At 42.7% G+C, this 20,850-nt stretch overlaps 1 protein-coding gene across 27 annotated transcripts in view; it reads right to left on the bottom strand.

Moving 5' to 3' along the window:
• Positions 1-20,850, bottom strand: part of MAGI1 (membrane associated guanylate kinase, WW and PDZ domain containing 1) — a 352,470-nt gene that overhangs the window by 33,169 nt on the left and 298,451 nt on the right. For all 27 annotated transcript variants that reach the window (XM_054076267.1, XM_054076261.1, XM_054076272.1 and 24 more), the window contains one exon: positions 6,267-6,298. In XM_054076267.1, coding sequence (XP_053932242.1) covers positions 6,267-6,298 — 32 coding nt within the window. The remainder of the gene's footprint in view (positions 1-6,266; positions 6,299-20,850) is intronic.

Raw genomic sequence — 20,850 nt, 5'->3', positions numbered from 1 at the left:
AAGCTGTTGATCCACCACCAGCACTTTTTCTAAACGGTACCTCATCGACTAGAATGTGAAATTGCTTTTGTCCTTTAAAGCAATTCTGAACAAAGCATACCTGCTGTGATTACTCATCTGCAGACTTTCAAATACAAATATCTGAACCAATTTCAAATATTTGTAGCTTTTTAAGTGGTAAAAGAACCTAATTCACATGCAGCCCTTCAGATTTTAAATGAAGCAGTTTTACAACATCTATGCTGTGGATAATCACTCCTTTGTAACTTAAAAAATAAAGAAAAAACACCCCACTTTACAACTTTCAGTCCAGCCATCTGGATTGTTTCGTTTGTTTGGCCAAACTACTAAAATTACTACAAGCATCCCGTGAAACTTCAGGCCAATCTCCCTGGAAATAGCTGGATTACAGAAGTTTGAGTACAGGGACTAAAGCCTGAAGCTTTATTCAGCCCTTGGGGAAATGTTGAGAGCTCTCCGAAAACTTTCTGATTTAAAAAGAAACAAAGATAGAACTTTAAAAAGTGTTCTAACTTTATGACATGAAAGATCTAAACACTGAACAAACGATGAATTCCGTTTCATATTTGGCTTGCAAATGGAAGTGTCAGCATACCTCAAGCAAAACCACCTCTAATTAAACTAGAGCTGATATTGCAAATACACAGACATTTTGCAAGAAATAGGGGAAGACTTCTTCAGAGGGACAGTTGTTTTTCAAAAAGATAATTCCTTTAAAAAGCCTGAAACATCTCTGTTTAGGAGCTAAGGAGGGGAACAAAGAAAGGAGAACACAACTATGGAAATCAGAATTGCTTGGTTGAAAAAGACCTTTGAGATCAAATCCAACTGTATCTGTCCACTACTAAATTATATCCCTAATCACTTAATCTACCTGTCTTTCAAATAACTCCAGGGATGGGGACTCGAGCACCTCCCTGGGGAGCTGGTCCAGTGCCCAGTAACCCTTCTGTGAAGAAATTTTTCCTAAAGTCTAATCTGAACCTGTCCTGAGGCAACTTGAGGCCATTCCATCTCGTCCTATTGCCCATCACCTGGGAGAAGGGACCAACATCCACTAAATCATGAATATAGGTAATTAAATTAATTCAAGATAATATTAATCAACTTTCACACCACCAGATGAGGCCCAAAAGGTTTGGGGCCAACTTTTACACGTGCTATAGCAACTTCAGCACAGTGGCAGTGCCAGGGCTTGCAGGGTTCCAGTGGCCCTGCTCTCCACGGTCCTCCTGTTATGGGGACTGCCCAGATGAAGATGCTTCTGCCTTGGTGCAATGATGGATCTTTCCCAAGAGAGATTAGCTGATAATATGCAAATGAAAAGATGCCTTCTCTACCTCCTGCCTCATTGCTAGCTGTGGGGCCGATCCTCCTGGGTCTGGATCTGACTGACTGGCTTGCTCAGCCACCGCACGGGCAGGAAAGCAGCTACATCAGTGCCAGAGGAGCACAAAGCTGTTTGGTGAGAGCCTTGTGAGAGACCACTGCAGATCTGGCAATTCAGACCTCAACCTGTAGAATACGATCATGTTTTCCAGTGCAAAGCAAAGCATCAGCTGAATCATGTTGACTTCTGGCAGCCACTACAAGAGCGCGGAACACTGAACTACCTAAGCCAGCAGGAGCAACCTGACCCTCCAGAGTCCATGATCTTCTCCAGAGCTCTTGATAAGCATGAAGACCTTGCCAGAAAGACTCTTGACCAAAAATGGGTAGAAATCAAGACTGCAGGGACTCCCTTGGGTCCATTTAGGCAGACAGCAGACTGAAATACAGGCGATGGGAAAAAACTATCACCTTGGGGCTACATTATAGCCAAGATGATGAATACATGGAAGACTGGAGCTTCTCAAGCTCTACCCAAGCCTCAGCTCTGATGTGCATGGCCTGTGCCAGCTTCCCTATACACCCTTGGTGAAACTTTGTAGCTTTCATCCTACAAAATATAAGATGGGAAAACATACTATTGGGAAAATAGTCTTTTGTAGCTGCCCTTTCTCCTCTGGCTGAGGCTGACAGCAATGTCAGTATGGCTCAGATTTCCAAGTGCAGCTATGGGGGCAATTGCTGCAGAAGAGGGGGTAGCAGTAGTCAGGGTTTAGGCATATGTCAGCCTTCCAGGATTTCTTCTCCCGACTGTGCAAACCCATTTTCAGCCACAGACACTGCATCTGCCAACCTGCAATGCAAACCTTGCAAAAGCAAGGCAGCTTTTCCCTCAGAGTGAGCCCACACTGAGCACTACATCATCTTCTGATTACAGCGAGGGAAGAAAACAGCAAAGGCAATGTGAGCAGGGGAGCTTGAAGCTGTTGTGTTGCAAAGGGAGACAGGAGGAAAACTGCTTCCAAGTGCCTGGAAAATCTACAGATGCCCACACAGCACAGACCAGATTGTCATTGATGCTAAATGAAAGAGTAATTAGATATTACTTTGTACAGTGACTGCTAAGACAACCGCGGCCCATGACACGGCTGAGAGGTGGCTGCAGGCGGAGATGGGACACTAATTATTTGCAGCAGTTGTGTATGTCGGTGTCAGACAGAGAGAAACCCACAGGAGAAGAGGAAAAGGTGGCAGGGAGCATGTCCTGCGGCACGAACGGACACCAAAGCTTTTTGGCATGGGATTCTCCAAGCATAAAACTGCAAGAGGGAAGAGTTGCTGTGGTTTCCTCCCACTGCTTTTCAAGTTGGGGGGAAAAATGGTCTCTGATTTAAGAGGGATGTGCTGTACAAACGCTCCTGCTGCAGAATCAATTTCTCCTCCTGACAAAACCAGGACAGTGGCAGGGCCCCAAGTGCTGCCCGTCCACCCAAAATACAGGGCAAGTCTCTTGTTAGGGATAGGCTGTGCAAAGAAATTGCATTTTTGGCCACAGCTCAGCTATGCTGACTATATATTTATTTGAATGCAGAAGAAAAAAACCTAGATTTTTGGAAGAGCTTAGCACTTCCTTCCCCTGCAGTGATCTCACTGTTTGATGATCTAGCTGCAGATTTTGCACTCTAGAGCATTTTGGAGAAGCTGGTCCTGACAAAGACAGCAAACTGAGCTGGAAATAGGAATCTGTGCCCTCTTGTGGAGTATTTTGATGCAAGCAACAAGAAAAAAAAAGTTTTTTCATCCATGCTAGATCAAGATTAACTGTAGGAGAAATTGCTGTACTAGAGAACTTGCACACTGAAAATGTACATCCTGAGAGTCTCAATACAGAAATATTACCCATTTTCATCTGAAGAAGAATCAATGGGAAACTGAAAACAAACAAGCAGCACAGAGAGCTGCTGTGACCATATCCTTGGTGGGGGAAGAAAAGACTTGGAAGTGCTCAATCCTATGTATGACTGCAAACTCTTATATTTACTGATTTACTTTCAACAAGGTTGAAAAACTCTCCTTGAAAACTGAGAAAAAAGAGCAAAGCTCATCAGAAGATACTCACAGGCTGAAACAAACAGCCCAGAAAAAGGGACCTCAAGGCACAAAAATATTCCCAGACTGTGCCACAGCCAGCACTAACAAACCTTTCCAAGGGGCTAAAACACCTCCTTCTAGCTGCAAGGTATCCAACAGCCTGAAGTCAGCCTTTTGGGAATAGAGGACTGGGGCTGATAGCTAAAAACAGGGCTTGTTTGAGAGATAATAAGAGAGGGCTCGTCACTGCATTGAGTGAAGCAGAAGAGGATGGAGCCCTGAGGTTGAGTCTTTCCTGATGTGGCAGAAGAAACAAAGAATGAGCACAAGTTAGAAATGGGCCAATTGCTCCTGGCCTGGATGTAAGCTGCGCTCTAACTGTAGCTAATTTATTAGTCAAGGAATGTTGGAAACCATTCCCTCCGTGTCAGGCACAAAGAGCTGGGGAAACGGGCAGGATGTTTGACCCAAGACCAGCTGCCAGCTGTGAGGCACTGGGAACGGCCCGTGGGAGCACAGCTCAGCCGGCAGCTCCCGTGTTCACCTAAGAGCTTCAAGGGCAGCAAACCACCCTGGGAAATGCTGGGGCAATAAGGCTTCCCAGCTGGGAAACATGCCAGCAGGGCAAGCCTGGCTCTTCATGACCAGGACAAAAGCAAATGGCAATCTTCATGTCCAAGAGGGCTGGGCTCCTCTCACTCTGCAGCCAAACAGCAGCTCTGAAACTAAACCAAGGAAGGAAGGTGTTTAAGCAATACCACTGCTTTTATGCTTTTAACCATTGCCTTGGTCATACAAGCTCTGATGTTGGTGTAAATCCACTCCAGAAAGCCCAGAGGACAGTTTCCTCCTCTGCACACTGGTGCCCCGAGGCGCCTTACTCCAGGTTCCGTGCTCAACCTGCACGCATCACTGATGCCTGGGAACGAAGGAGCAGCTGTGCCAGCTCCAACACACTCGGCTCTGCCCCTCTGAGGAGCGGTCGTCATTAAAGCTGCCGTACAATGCGGCAGTGTAAAACACTGCTGCTAATTACCGATGCAAATGATCCGGTGTGCAGGCAGGGGGAATAGGAGGCTCTGCTTTTTGTGAACCCTGCGCTTTAGAGGCAGCAGCACCACTTAGGGCTGTAGTAAAAATTACTGGAAGGACCCTAAAGCATGGAGAGAGGGGTTCTGGAGAGGCACACGAGGGAACGAGACTGCTTTCCCAGGCACAGCAAATAGTAAGCAGAAATCTGCTGTCACAGGGCTACACCTGTTTGCAAGCAGTCTCTTTGTTCACCGAGGCAGGATTATCCCGACAGGGATTGAGATGCTGCTCAGATTTTCACAGTACATCACTGCCAACCAGAGAGGTGCCTGACACGGCAGGATCCCACTTTACCTGATGCCAAATGACCGTGTGGCAAAGCGGGAGCCTCCACGCTTTGAACCAACTGAGACTTATTGATCAGAGTGGGTTTAATGACAGGGGTGAGAGTCTGGATTGACTGCAGCCACTCCTGCTCTGACTGGGGAAAAAAGTGAGGGAGAGAAAAAGAAACGTGCCAGACGCGTACGTCTCTTACACACTCGCTTCTGTTTTACCGAAGGCTGAAATAATCTCTGTGTATGACAGCAGCAAGCGTGCAGGGTCTGCCGTGCCTGCGATCTGCGAGGGAGCACACCCCGCGCTTCTGCCTCTCAACATTAATGTGAGCTGACAACGGTAGAGGCCGGGGCTCACGTGACTTTAATCAGCGCTGCCCTAAGCCATCAGAATCACATTAATTATTTCAGGGCTTTCTTTTTTGGATGAACAGAGACTCGTATTAAAAGCAGAAGCCTTCTGCTCAGTCCCCTTGAGAAACCTCCCACCCAGGCTGGCGGCACTGTGGGCTGTGCCCAGCTCAGCTTTTGGCACCCCTCAGGGACTGGTGCTGAAGTTTCGCAGCGTCTTACAACACGGCACAAATCTCACTCGCTCTGCTTCCCCAAAGCTGCAAGGAGAGAATTCTTTTTTATTTTTTTCCCCCCTCTCAACAGATAACTGGAAACTTTCAGGCTTTAAGTATTCCATTTCCTTTAAAAATAAAACAGTTCTTTCGCTTGCATACAAATAGCACATTAATTTCTTCTGCAATATCACGCACAGGGCTTTAATGAGACTTTAGATCACAGCCTCCATGCTATTAGCTAACATGTCATCCAGGTAACAGCATTACATGGAAATAAGATCAGAAGGAACATGAAAATACTGTTGTTTTTACGGTTTGTTTGGTTTTTTTTAAATCTCACACCTGCAGCACAATCCTGCTTGGTATGAAAATGCCTCCAGAGCGAGCATTTGGACAGCTTGCTGCTATTTCCTGGGAACCGTTATCATGCTCCGTTCATGCTTTGTCTCTCGACAGGGTGCACGCTTTCCCGTTCTGTTAATAATTCAGCTGAGGGTACTAGAGAAAACTCAGGGAGTTAATGGAAAAGGTTGGTGCCTCAGTGCCCGACAGGAATTGCTATCTGGCAAGAAGGTGGAGCCTCCCATCTTTCCAAAGGGAAACAATAGCTTTTTTTTTTTTTTTTTTTTTGGCAAGTTAAATGTCAGAGAAGCTCATCTGTCAGGGAAGAGGATCTGTAAACCTGCGGCTCTATTTGCAAACAAGTCCCCCTTCCATACTGCATTCCTGTTTCATCCCCCGTGCAGCAGGAGCCGTGCAAGGTAATCATGGTTGCAACAGAAAGACAACTTAAAACAATCGAGACCCACCAAGAAGACAAGCCAAACTCATGCTTTTCTCTTTCAAAGCAGACAAACAGACGAAAATAGTAGCTGAAAGTGCTTACCGACTTTGGGCTCTTCTTTGGGACCGGCAGTCCTGAAAAATGGCAACAGGGGAAAAATAAACATTAGCATCTAAACGTTACCTTCCCTTCAAGAAAAATCCCTAGGTGTATCATCCGAACGTAGCCATCTGCAGAGTTATGTCAGCTTTCGCTCTCGCATCGGAGTTACCAGTCTGTTCATATCGAATCAAAGGAGAGGGAGAGCGAGAGGGGGGAGAGCTGGATCTGCATTAGCTATGCTGACTTGTGCTGCAGCAGCCGGGAGGCTGGGAGAGAAACCCACAGCCCTCAGCGGCCGCCGAAACCCAGCGCTTGGGCAGAATCTCAAATGCTCCCCTGGATTATAGGAGACTTAGCTTACAATTAAGCCCAGGCTATTTCCTTTTGACGCGATCGGCTCGGTGATTTTATCAGACCAATCACAGCAGCGCAGGGGAAACAGGTTGATTTTTTTAAAAAGTATTTCTCTAGAAATAGATTTTTTGCAAGGAAAATGTGCAGCGGCTTGAGCTGGGAAGCATGGGCTGGGGAAAGGAAAACAAAGGCACGAAGAGGAACAAGCTTTTATCCCCCAAAACGTGAATGCTACTGAGAAAACACACATTTTCCTGCCTGTCCATCCTAAATGTGAACCTTTGAAGCCAGAGATTTTATCTGTTAGTTACAATTTGAGGGAGCTGAGGCTTGAAAACAGCACTGCAAATGTCCTGAGCCTTGGAGGGGATGCTGGGGAGCTTGGAGAAGGGGGGCTTACACAGGTTGCAGTGGATGCAAAGGAAGAAACAACTGGGAGGGCACCAGAGAAGGTTTTCTCAAGGACAGTTTTGCATTTTGGAGCAGCCTCTTATCCTCTGTGGCGAGCAAAAGAACTCAACTGGGATTTCTATCGACTACTTCTGCACATAGCCCATTTCCCAGCAGTAAAGGAGATGCTTGTCTGGGGGATTCACCTACAACACAGGAAAAGCTCCTTCCTGGACATTTTGCAGATCTTTTCTCTTTCCTTCCTTTCACTACTGGAGGAGAACGAACTCCCCATATTTTGCTCTGTATGACACTCCAGAAAACAACATAAACCAAACCACAGATTACACTCCACATTAAGTGTTCAGTAATTCAGATGTTTGAAATCTGCTTTTGTCTTTAGTATGTGATTTATGTGGCATTTATGCCGCATTATGTTTTCTACTTTATGCATTTTGTTTGTGCTAAAACCCATGCCCTCGTCTAACTTTTACAGAGCGAATAAAATAAGTGATGCAAGTGAATTACAAATCTGTCTAGGAAGAAACTCATTTTAAGGTAATTTGGGAGATATTGGTTCTGAATAGGGAAAATCCACAATTAAAAATGATAAACAGAGCTCACTTTGCTGCCTGCTCACAGACTGGGATGCAAAACTGTACTGAGTATTTCAAATGAAATATTATCAGCTTTTGAGGAATATCTGTGCTCTGCACATCACTCTGATGCACCCCCAGCCAATAGCTGATACCCCTCCAGGCACTGATTGATTGAGGGACAATGCAACATCAAAACTGTTTGAACTAAACCATCAAGACAGTAGCTTCATTTCTGCTGACAGTGACTGTGTTTGTATAATACACTTAAAGAGGAAAGCACTAATAATGGTCACGGCAAGTCACATTTTTAACAGGCATCATTTATCACAGAGATAAACACACAGAGAGAGATTCTTCCACTCTCCCTCTCCTCTTCCACATGCATGCACACACGTTTACTCTCCCCTTCCAAGAGATGCTCTTTCCTATTAAATCAATAGGTAGAACAGATCCATGTGCACACACGCACCCTTAAGAGACCAACGTGAGCCAGAAAAGGTATTACAGCAATTTAAATGTTCCCCACAAAAAAATAAAGCAGGCATGCAGCTGGGCTGTTAGTTCAAACAGTACCAGAATTCAGTTTATTGCATCACAGGCATTAAAGTTTAAAATTTACTAAGTATGAACCACTGAACAAACCTTTCCTTCCAAGTTTGTCATTAATTTTGGCTGTTCCAATCTAAAACCAGATGGAAAATGGTTGAAAAATAATGCAAAACACACCAAAGCCATTGTTTAGCAGGTCCTTAAGAGGCCGATGAATCTTACAGTGCCACTGCTCTGTGCCAGATTTGCTGCAGAGCAAGCAGTAATTGACTTTTTACCAAAATAAGTGACTGCAGAACACCTTAACAAATGTTGGTAGTTTTTCATGGGACAGGCTTATAGGCAGGGGAATAGCTTGCCTGTACACTTTCTGGTAGAAATGTTATTTATTCATCTAATTAGGGTCTCATTTTAAACCCCCAATTTTTGACACAGCACGCCAAATGCACAAATGATAGGTATCCTATGCAGTTTTCATGCTCAGATGATGGAATGGATACAGTATTTAACAACGATGAACACAAAACACTTGAATAATGCCCAAATCCTGGGAGCATCGCTACCAAGAAAACGCCGAGCTTTATCAAAAAGCTTCCAGCAAAACCAACTGCCCACACCTATGAGTTTGGGATGGTGACAACTGCTTAAGCCATGCCTTGCTTTGCACGCTCATCCCCCAGCTGCCCCGTTCTCTCCTAAAGCCTCACTGCAAGTTGTTCAGAGGCAAATGGGCCAAGCGCAGACTTAACACTCACTTTGCATCTCTTTGGCCTTGTCCAATTTTTTAGTGGTCAGTGTAATGGCTTTCACATCCCTGACTAAGAGGAGCCAAAAGGCTTCTCCACTGCTCTGCCCTCAAATCTGATAATGGAATACTCATCATTTATATTGACACTGTTTGCAATATAATTCCTCTGTGATTCAATGCTTGTTGACATCTCTCACTACTACCTGACATGCACCTTTTAATTTTGGGGGAGTTGGAGGTGCAGATTAGGGACGGTGGAAGAGTCATGCGACCGGATGGAGCTGTCGTCATGACAGAGTTAACAGTGTTTTAAAACAAATGAGCACATCTGGTAAACAATGTCAATATGACCTAAAACCCCTTCAACGGGCTCATTGTAGCTACTTACTAAATGTGCCTGGAATTAAATTAATTATTACAGAAAGCACAAATTACTCCCCTCTAAATAACAATGTAATAAAGCAACTGCTTAATGAAAAATATCAGTGATCAGTGAGCAATCCGCAAGCACAAAAAACCAGGATTGTAATCAAACTAAATTCACAGGCTCGTCAGCAAGGCAAGAAAGGCTTCATACAAGGTTAGTCAAAAATGAGTCAGATGCAGGGATCTAAATTAAACTAATTATCACAGAGATCATTACATTTATCTTAACAAAAACCTCTCTCTTTTCTCCCCAGTACTCCCTAAAGCTCTATGTACAGCTGGCTGCATCCATCTGCTCAACTGTGTTTTGTAACATAGGGGAAAAAATGGAAATCATTAAGCAAGTTTTGTAAAATGACTTCAGCACTCTTAATGCCATTACCCATCAGGAGCAGTATTTCTGTTGTGTGACACTGTATATCGCGTTGTGAGTGATACGGTCCATGAAGTAAGGCCACAATCCAGGTTATTTCATATTATTTGGCACATGTTAATTTTGCAGTTTTGAGTGGTAAAACTTTTGGAGCTGACCAACCCTAACCCTACTCATGATGAGTTGATGGAATAACCCATGGGATATACCCATGATTCCAAGCATTGCTGTTTCTAACATGCACTGCTGCTCAATTTTTACAGAAACATTTTCTCAATTCTTTTGTCTTTATGCAACCAATATAACATGGGAAGACCGTGACACACAGAAAATTCTGGCTTTGCGAGCATATACAGAATGCAACGTGTGATTACAAACCTATACCACAGCCTGCGCCCGACTCTGGTGTCAGCTCAGAAGGCTGTAAGCGCTCAAAAATTACCTAGATGGACACTGGAAACATCATGGCCTGTTCACAGCCCTGTGTTTTAGAGACAGCGGATCAAAATGATCAAAAGTTGAGTCTTAAGGAAGGCTTAACTTTAGGCACCACAGAGGTCATCCAGTCAACCCATCGAAAAGCTTCACAGTTACGTGAAGGCAAGTTGGCATAAACGCTTCTCCTTCAACCATAAAAAAAAGTATATATTTCAATGGGATTTCAGCTGAAGTTAGAATGGTTCAGTACCAGCTTGAACAATCCACCGATAGTACAAAGGCAGTCGAAGTTGCTAAGAGCCAATCTAGAAACCAGGCATATCAACTTAGTTATTGTGTACGATGTCTGTGGCTACTGCTCAAAATTTTTCAGTTTTGGGGTGGTTCTGCACATGGAAGAAAAGAACAACTGTGTCTAGATCTTCACTTCACACGATTGCTTAACTCTTCCAATCAGGACACCCTGTGGACCATTCATATCCAACAGCAAAAAATAGCCATGGGTGAGCCTAGGTGAAAAGATCACCCACTTGGTTTCACCATTACCTGGTCTGCAGCCCTGAATGCACAGCAGCTGAAAATTAGCAGGAGATGAATAGAAACACAAGAAAGGAAACATTTCAGAACATGTCACAAGGTTAACATTTACAGAGAAAATGTTCCTGCCTGGAAATAAAAAATAACAAGCTTTCTAAATAGCACCGGTCACACCATGCTGAATAAAACCCAAATACTGTATCAAAGCCAACAGAAACTCGGAAAGATGAGGAGTAAAGTACTGGAGTTGGGGTACACAACTGTATACCTGGCACTGCACATTGATCGCTGCTCTCTGTGTGCAAAACAAGGAACTCTAAATAATTAACGCTAATGGCCATTAGTGCTGCTGGGGACAGGGGAGGAGAGGTTGGTAGTGACAAAGCAATTCCCTTGGTTCTCTATAATCCGTTGCCAAAGAATTTCTCATAAAAGACAAATACCACCTGAAAAATAGATGGAACTTGGTCTTTTCCAGAACAAGAAAACATACCAGAATAGTTTGCAGCAAGAGAGGCAAGCCCGCACATGGGCATAAGGAGCACCAGTAAGAAGAAAACCCCTACCTTGTCTCTGCCCAACTTTTCTGCTCATCATTGCAATTTGCATAACAAGAGTGTCACTGCACTAGCAAAAGAAATAAGCTATGCAATACAAGCTTTAAGCAAGAAAATAATTTACACTGCAGGAATATAGCTCTGCCATAAGTCAAATTTGGTAACTCCCAAATACAGTGAAAAATGCCATGTTTCTAATGCTAAGGCTAAAAAATCCTATGGTTTTAAGAGACCATCTCAGGTATTATTAACCCACTGGCACTGGCAAACCCCATAATGAGGCACAGTATTTTACTGCCAGTAACAAGAACTTCAGTTCTAGATGCTCTAAAGATGTTCAATTGTATTAGCCTCAATTACTCATTCTTGGTCAGGATACTAAACAATTCCTTGTAATTGAAGTCTCAGTCGCATTTTCAGCATCTCAAACCAAAACTGATTTTAGAAGCGATAAAGAAGATACTTGCTAATAAAATGTTATTTAATTACTATAAAAATATAAATTTAACTGTGCAGTAAGATACACGTGGTAATGCCAAGACAGTATGGTAATAAAAAGATTAAGAATTAGTGTGCCAATTACCCATCTAACCTATAGTTGAAAGCATGTCAAAAGTTCTTATATTTGTATTTTGAAGCTCATTAAATGGAGAGTTTTCACTAAAGCTCGAGCTGTCGCTGTCACAGACTGAGATGAAAATCTCTGTTAATATTTAAACAAATACGTACACAGACATTAAGTTTCTAAAACCTCACGAATTTGAGAAGGTAAACACCAGAACTGGAAAGTAATTAGAGATTCACATGTTCTTTTTACATAAATATGTGTCTCTTTGTGTGTATACATATATTATTTTACTGCGAGGGTGGTGAGGCCCTGGCCCAGGTTGCCCAGGGAAGTTGTGGCTGCCCCATCCCTGGAGGTGTTCAAGGCCAGGTTGGATGGGGCTTTGAGTAGCCTGGTCCGGTGGAAGTGGTCCCTGCCCATAGCAGGAGGGTTGGAAGTGGATGATCTTTTAAGGTGCCTTCCAACACAAGTCATTCCATGATTCTATGACTATACGTATGCATTTATTTCCACACAGATAAGCACACACTTGTGGTCGTGCATGAAGGTACCTAGCCTTTTCCACAAAATCCATGACTTGCAAGCTTTATTTCTAGAGAGCATCTCACAATGTTTTGGACCTGCTGCAATGATGAAGATACCATGTCCGAACCGCCCTTCCTCAGCTTGCCGTCCTGTGGCAGGGCCACCAAAGGGCTGCAGCACCTCAAGGCCAAGCTCATGTGCTGCTCCAAGCTCAGCTTGGAGGACACTGGTAGAGGAGAAACCATATTTTACTACAGTCACATCTATATTTATCCTGCTCAGTGAGAGTGCTTGTCTTCAGCCTTATCACAGCACTGTTACAAGGTGTAAACACACACTCCAACCCTTGTGGCTTATGGCATACTCTCCCATTTCATTTTTGGAGAGCAGCCTGCACAAAGGGGACACCTACAAATGGCCTCTTGGCATTAGTTTCATGTTGCTACTAATCAATAACATTCCTTAATAATAAACTAATATTTATAGAACGCTTAGACAGATGCAGCCCCGGGGATTGCACGAGCACACAGGGCACATTAAAGCAGAAAAACTTTACTAGAGGACAATGGATTTGCAGATGTTTTCATAAAACATGACTGTATTTTATTGAAATACAGTTTTTCATAAAAATAACCCAGTGACTCAATATGATTCCAAGTATGCAACTCTATATGAAACTAACCCCGGAGCATGAGGATGGAGTCAAACCTTCTGAGGACTCATTGGCACATCCCTACAAACATCATCTTCATGTGCCTCCAGCCAGAGGGCCTGGGCTGCCCTAGAAGCCTGAGCCAGCTGCACCACCTCCCCGAAGCTCCGGCTCCTCCACCAAATCTCTCTGGGTCTACAAGCCTGGCCAACTTCTCAAGTCCAATTTGTGGTACGTTGCAGGTTTTCTGGCACAAAACCCACCGCTTTAACAGAGTCTTAAAGCTGGTATAGTTCTAACTACTATCCCCATCACAAAAAAAGTCCACCTGATCAAGAAAAAATAGACATGAAAATGAATAAACATAAAATCTCAATGCAGAACGGTGAAAACAAATTAAATTCAGAAAAGAGAGACCTAGAGACATGAGGATACATATTTAAAACCAATCTGTCTCCAAACAGAACCATTGACTAGTCCATTACAAAGCCATCCATCTTCCTCAGCTTTGCCCACCTGCTATTGCTTTTAATGACTCTCCAAATGTATTTAATTACAGTGATAAACCAAGACCTTTCTTGGATTTTTGATACCTCATTAATTCTGTTATGACTGGTTGTTACAATGCCAAATCAGGGCGGCAGCCACTGCACCTACCTGCAATGTGGATGATAAAAAAACTCATTATTTGCAAGTACTCGCACACCCAAATGCCACACAGGTGGTACGTAAGGGAAGCAGGAAAAAATGAGTGGAATAAACTCCTCCTCGCTGCACAGCTCCAAATCTGCTCCATTTCCTGCTGTGCAAATCCCGATGAAGATGTGGGAGGCACATCTCATCTCCAGCTCAATCTGCCTTATCTAATGCATAGTACCAGGTTCTGCTGTGCCACCTTGTGTTACATCACATCACAGCTGATATAAAACAACACTGTGTGGGTTTGAGTTGCTCCACTTACACCACTTCAGCATTTCATACCGAAACAAAATCAAAACATAAAGAGGGGGGTGGGAAGCCAACTTTCAAAACCTCAAGCTAAGGAGAGGAAAAAAAAAAGCCTTTAGGAAGAATCTAAGAGCACTCATTTTTCATTTGCTAAGCAACCTCCTGTTTCATTCTCATCTAAGAGCCTACTGCTTTCTGCAAGATAAGGTGGTTCATGCAATAAAACAACCTGATGGGAAGATTTCAGACATTTTTTTCTTCCAGCATTCAGCAAATGCTTTGGGTTTCTCACTGATTTTAAAGCAGATCTAGATTCCCTGCCACAGAAAAGCAGCCGTGCGCGTAATGTGCACAATGCCACTACTGTGCTGTCAGCATGCAAGACTACGCAAAACTGAAATTATTTTGTTATTCCAAAGATGTTAATTGTTCACCTCCTTAATAATCAATGTACAGGTTTCCTCCTGGCCTTACGCACACTCTGTGAGATGTCTCAAAACTTTAGGAAATTATCTCAGCCCTTAAAATTAATGCAAAATGTGTAATAAAATGCCAAGTGATGAATCAGCAACTGTTCTATCCTATTTGACCCTTCCAAGTGGCTCTGGAGCTCAGACGACACTTATATCTGGGGGACACAAGCAATGGCATAGATGGGCCATACTGCCACAAAAATGCAGGACAACTGATGTAAAATTAACGCTGACCCAAAAAGCAGATTTCACAGGCATCTCTTCATTTGCTTACTCACTTCTAGAAGGAAATCAGTGCAAATGGAGTTAATGAAGGGTAGCTATGAAGAAAAACACTTGTGCCTCAAATGACTAACAGATTGGTGTCAGCACTTTGTGTGCTTCACACCAGCAAGAGTTGGAAATTCTGCAGGCAGTTAAAATTTCCACATACCAATGATGCCAATTCTCCTTTATTGTCAAAAATGTAATATTATAAAGTTGTTTGTTTTGGAATCAGGTGCTCTTATGAAAAAGTGCTTTGGTTAGAGTTTCTTAGCCTCCCAGCATCTAGAAGAGACCATTAAATACATATACTACAGGCTTGGAATAAAAAGACAGCAAGGACTCTGATGTAGCATTTTTATATCAGGAATTCTGGGAGCTTTAAATCTGATTGTTAAGTGCTTGAGATTTTTGAGGTTGATATCTGAATTTGTTGCTTAGTATTTCAGTTGGATGTCTCACACTGAGAAACTTCAGCATGACCTGGTACTGTTAATTAATTAGTTCCTGCAAATGCACTATTTGTATGAGCATTAGTAACACACATCAAACTATTTGGTGCCTGAACAAGTGATGGACAATTACCCTTTTTGGCGCAGGCATTTGTAGGCATCCAAAACCTTGGTGAAACCCTGCTGCCTCCTGGAGTCTAATGGAAGCCTTGCCATGGACTTCAGCAGCACCAAAATTGTCCCCTTCATGTTTCTGGGAGGCAGCTATCCCAAGCCTTGCAAATTCAGATCATCAAAACCAAACAGATAATGTCACTAAGATTAACACCTGTAAAGCACTTTGAAGGAGAAAAACACTGCGTAATCCAAAAATATTACATTATTTATAAGACGACCTGATTTTAAATGTTAAATTTGGCTTATTTTTATCACAAAGAGAAAACAAGCTCCTGCTAGCTTGCTTTACAAAACCAATTACTAGTGATCAGTGTATGGTGCTGCATAACAATACCGAGCGCTGCCCCAAAAAGGCGTATCTAACACTCCCGAGCTGTTTAGAGGAAAATTACATTGCACAGTGGATTGAAATACATGCACATAAGCAATTCTAATAAGGGGTGTGTACTTCAAACTTCTTATTAAAAATATCAAAATCTCTAACATTTGCTTTATTTCCTGACTTCAACTGATTTTTCTGTACCTCCTTCTTGATACACCACTCCCTGATCAGAATAAGGCCGTAAGAGAATAGCAAATGTGACATCAAACTTGCTTTAAACTTGCTTTAAAATCTCATCAGGTTTTTTTTTTGGCCTTGTTAGAATGTAATTCTGCTTAACAGAGAGAAGAGAATAACTAAGGGTGACTTAGAGAGGAAAATGAAGATGCAGGTACTCCTAACTGAAGGATCCCCCAGCCCTGCTCCTTCCCTGCAGGAAGTTTTAGGAATGTATTTTTACTAGGATTGTCTGTTTTCAGAAAATAGAAAAGTAACATTGCAAAACATTTTAAAGACATTTCATTTCATTTCTAATGCTGTCTGTAGACCAATTTACAAAGTTTAGTAATCAGGTTCTTCCCAAGCAAATATCCTTATAAGAAATAGTAACAAAAATAAACAAGAGGAAACAATTGAAGACAGATTTTTAATTGCCAAATGAGATTCCCAATTTAATCAGGAAATCCATAACTCTGAAATTACAGAGTAATAACCCTGGAAGAAAAAGTAATGTAAGCGAAAAACTAATCTTAGCATTACACATGGACAGATATTTCTTTAAGCATACTATGATTCTGATTTTTTAAAAAATATAATTTCCTAACTAGTGAGGGGAGCCTATAAGCTATCAAAAGTATCTCCCTACCAATTATTTCTGGATGATATAATTTGTATTAAAAACTCAAGTGTCTTTCAGTGTACAGCTCAAAATAACCTACACTGAGTGACAAATTGCTGAGAGATTCAACAAACAGGTTTGATGGGAGATGCCAGAGTAGAAAGTACTAGGAGCTCTGGCAGCTGATGGTGGTTGACAAAAGGCAAGGCAAAGAAAAAGAGGAGACTTGGAATGGGATTTTAATAAAACGTAGAGGTCAGTTGAGCACACCGGATGGCGGAGAGGAATGAGATCTTCTGCTCTGGATGAGAGAAGAACCTGCCACAATATGGTGGGCTAGGGACTAGACTATGAAAACCAGCCATAAAGGTGGCATGCATGATGATTGGCACCAGCAGCTCCGTTCTTAGCGAGATAGGGCTCAGGGGGGGGTTCCTACAGATCCAAACACAGGACAAGGACCTCAGTATAACACTCTACTTCCTCTGTATTAGGAATTGAAAACACTGCTGGAAACGCAGAACTTTTCTTTCCCTTCCAGGAGCTTTGGCACAGGCAAACACGCTCTGTGGTAACTGTCAGATGATTCCCAGGTCGTGATTTTTGTCCTAAATGCAGTTTGGACTCCCTTTTTCTCTAATTCAGCAGCTGCTAAGATAGTTTGAAATTTCCTGGCAGCTAGATGCTTAAGTGGCATGACTTTCAACTCGTTCTTCACTGCGAGCCTAAAGGGCAAACAGAAGTGAGTGGCTTGTTCAAAAGAGTTCAAGTCTGCACTGAAAAGCTGATTGCAGCTCTAATTACCATGGTTTTACATCATCAGGGATAGCAACTGAAAAGGAGCTCTTATTCCAACACTGTGAGATATTGCTTGTTTTTGTTTGGCACTTACCACTAACTGATCCATTTCCAACACTTCTGGTAAGGACAGGAAGGGAAAGTTTCAACTCCATGGGGGGGAGAGGATCTCGATAAATAGGTACAAAGACAATATTTTTGCTTATAAAGTTCAGATTGATAGGGGTTTGTGGTGAGGGCAGAAAGGATGGAATAGTGAGGAGACATCCTCTGAAACCTGCAGAGGCAATGGACTTCCCTCAGCTCAGATATTTAATGCTCAATGCCACTGCTCATTTACGTCTGAGCATGCTATTTTGACACTCTAGATCTCAAAGAGCAATGTGATTTCAATTACACTGTTATAACGTGCTTGCAATTGTAAGTTGTTATAATGCATTGTTTGTAAAGTTTTCCCACTGCATTTAAAGGATTTGTAACTCTCCCTACGCAGGCTGGGAGAGCCTGAAGCTGCAGCCAACAATGTAAAGAAAAGGACATGTGTATCTTGACATTATTATGCAATGTTTCGGTGGCATGGACGCAAGATAAATAGAGAAAGAAAAAATATGTCTTTCCATTTTAGGCTACAGAAAAAGCCTTCAAGTCCAGAGCAGTTGACTCTAGAATGCATTTTCAGCACAAGAAGGAGGAATTAACTGCTTTCCGTGGGAAGTGTCGGAGGTTAATTATCCTCACATGCCAGGAGCACCACCAGAACAGCAAGGGAAAGTCCAGCTACCTAAGGAGACTTAATAGGTTTATTGCTTTAGCAATTTGTAATTTTGTTCCATTGCTGCAAATCTTTCTTGTAGATATATGTATCACAAAAAGCTCCTTCAGACTACTGAATCAAGGACCAACTGAGCAGAACTACTGTCAAAGGCCTCTCCCCACTTCCACCCACTTCATCACTCTCCACAAACACTGCCCATTCAACTGAATCCTGAACAGGGAATTTACCACAGACTTAGCTTTCACATGGAGGTAAACACTCAGGTACCCACTGACAGTCATTTAAACCAGGAGATGTTGCGTAGGTCCTTGTCCCCATAAAATACATTCAGTTTTGAAACTCCAGTGCATATAACATTTCTTTCTCAAAAGACTGATTTCCATTCCCCAGCTTAATGTGAATCTGGCACTAGGGAAAAACTACCAGAAACTCCACTGAGTAGCCTATGACATGCGAGTGATGCTCCACCTGCATGCTTTCACTTTGATCTGGAGCAAAGGGGGAAGACATCTTCGAGGGGATTGCACAGATCACACTCAAGGTTTATGTTATTTTCAACCTTTCGGTGAATCGACATGCTGGTGAACACTAACTGTGAAAGCTTCGAAGGGAAAGTGTCCATTCAAACCAGCAAGAAAACTGCTCAGCTTAATTCTTGCAACTGAACACAAGCCAATCAAATTTTTGGATGACCTGAACTGAAGACTGTCCTTAAAAACAGGGGGAAAGAAAAGGAGAAAAATAATACCCTTTAATCCGAGGTAATTCAATAAATACATTGATAGGACAAACAAATGTTCTCACTGAAACTAATGTTATATCTCAGTCCCCTCAAAATAAAGTGCAGTAGATCTGCAGAATAACTGGTTCTGAAGCAGTCCCCCACCTGTCACAGCACAGACCCAACTCCCTGGAACAACACTCAGCTGGGAAGCAGGGAAATTATTCTGACAAAAATGTTGCTTTTATTATGAATAGAATCTGTGCAGAATGGAGATGTATTTGAGAATTGCTTATTTCAGTTGATTACTGTGCATAGACAAGCCGCAATGACAAATGGATTTCAAGTGGCAAATATTATTACCTTCTTTCTTTGCTTCTTTTTTGAGAAAAGTACTTTATGTACTTTTTAAGTACAAGGTTAAAAGAACCTTTTCAGCTACAAATATTCAAAATAAAGGTGTGCTTTTTGTGGCTTTATTAACAACAATTCTTTAAAATAACTGAAATGCGCAATCACATTGCGCAGTGCAAGGATGAAACCATATGCTCAGTTCTTTATTTTGTGACCAGCAGCACCGGTTTACTTTCAGGTACACAGTCCTTTTACGGTCTGGCAGGGTTATCAAGCATCTCTGCTGTTACAGGCACCATGCCATATCCCCTTTAAGCGTGCTGAGCTCCACCTTCAGGCAGCAAAATCTTTATGTCTCCTCCAGTTTGACTTACAGGCTCTAATGGGATGGCACTTTCTGCTTATTTCCAGTTTAAATTACTCACAGCCAAATGACATCCCATTGTTTTTCAGCCAACTCTTTGGTTTAAGTATCTTCTCTCCCTCCTACCTATTAGTTAGATACAATAATTTCGTCCCTTCTGTCCCTTCATTCTACTAAGCAAAAGCAGCTTTTCTGATCTGCTCTCGTGTATAGCCCCATTGGCAGCACCGTACCGCGCCTCCACTTGGAGATCATCCTTTCTGAGCCCGTCAAGTGTTGAAGGCCAACTCATGAAATACTCTAAGTTTTATCCAGCACTATATACAGGTGAAACAGGAAACCAACAGTAATTATGTAATTAAGCCCTAGAAAGGGGAGGAAGAAGGGCAAAATAAAAATATAAATCAGAACACAAATAAGGCGAGTTTTCTATGGAGCCTCTGGAAAGCAAAATCTCAATGACCTGATGCTGTCCCTCTCTTAATGCATTTACCTCCCTGCCCCAATCTCGTACAAGTCTTGCAAAGGATTTTCAGATAACACATGAGCAGCCGAGCACACAGAGGGGGCATTTTGGCTTCATCCTTCCCGCAGTCATCCTTTTGTTTCCTAAGCAAAGGCCACAGCAGGACTCGCCCGCTCCCAGAAGGCAGCGCTTCAGCTGAATACACTTTACAGTAAATATTTTACAGGCTGCTCTCAGCGGCTGTGGGTTTGCATTTTAACAATTAAACCTTCCTGTTGGGAGTACACGAGCAGCTTGGAGCAGGCAAGAGCTTTTCCCGTATATTACACATCTCTTTCTGATATTTTTCTGCCTGATTAGTAATCACTTCTGACAAATCCTTTCGACAGCTCTGAACACCAGCCTTAGTGTTACAGGGATGCTTCATGCAAAGCCTGACTGAATGCAAATGTTGGGCTAATGCAAGGATGCCTGACAGCATCTGAGCATTTTCTTCACTGGACACCAGAGGGAGGAGGAGGAAAGGACAACTGGCAGTGAAGCTAAAGAACTGCTTCAAAAGCCCTGAAGGAGCTTAACAGACACCGGAGCCAAATACAGTTCTGTAATCAGATCAAAAAAAGTAGTGGCACCTTGTCTGGGGATGGTACTTCTGATAAAAAGACTTGGCAGGGGTAACACAAGGTAAAGTGACGGAAGAAAGGACCCATACGCAGCAGCACTGAGTGCTGGGTGCGTTTTATCCAGCTCCATCCCATAAACTTTAAATAAAACTGATCAGGTTTGATGCTGGGACTACTACCACTGTCTATATTCTGCTTGGCTTCTGTAACACCACTGGAGTTCTTTTCCATCCAGCCTTCTTCTGGATGTGAAGAAAAGCACATTTCAATGATTAACCCTGGATCCAGGGCCA

The sequence above is a fragment of the Cuculus canorus genome, chromosome 11 (genome assembly GCF_017976375.1).
Source record: "Cuculus canorus isolate bCucCan1 chromosome 11, bCucCan1.pri, whole genome shotgun sequence".
Classification (NCBI taxonomy): Eukaryota; Metazoa; Chordata; class Aves; order Cuculiformes; family Cuculidae; genus Cuculus; species Cuculus canorus.
This window is presented reverse-complemented; position numbering and strand designations above follow the sequence as displayed.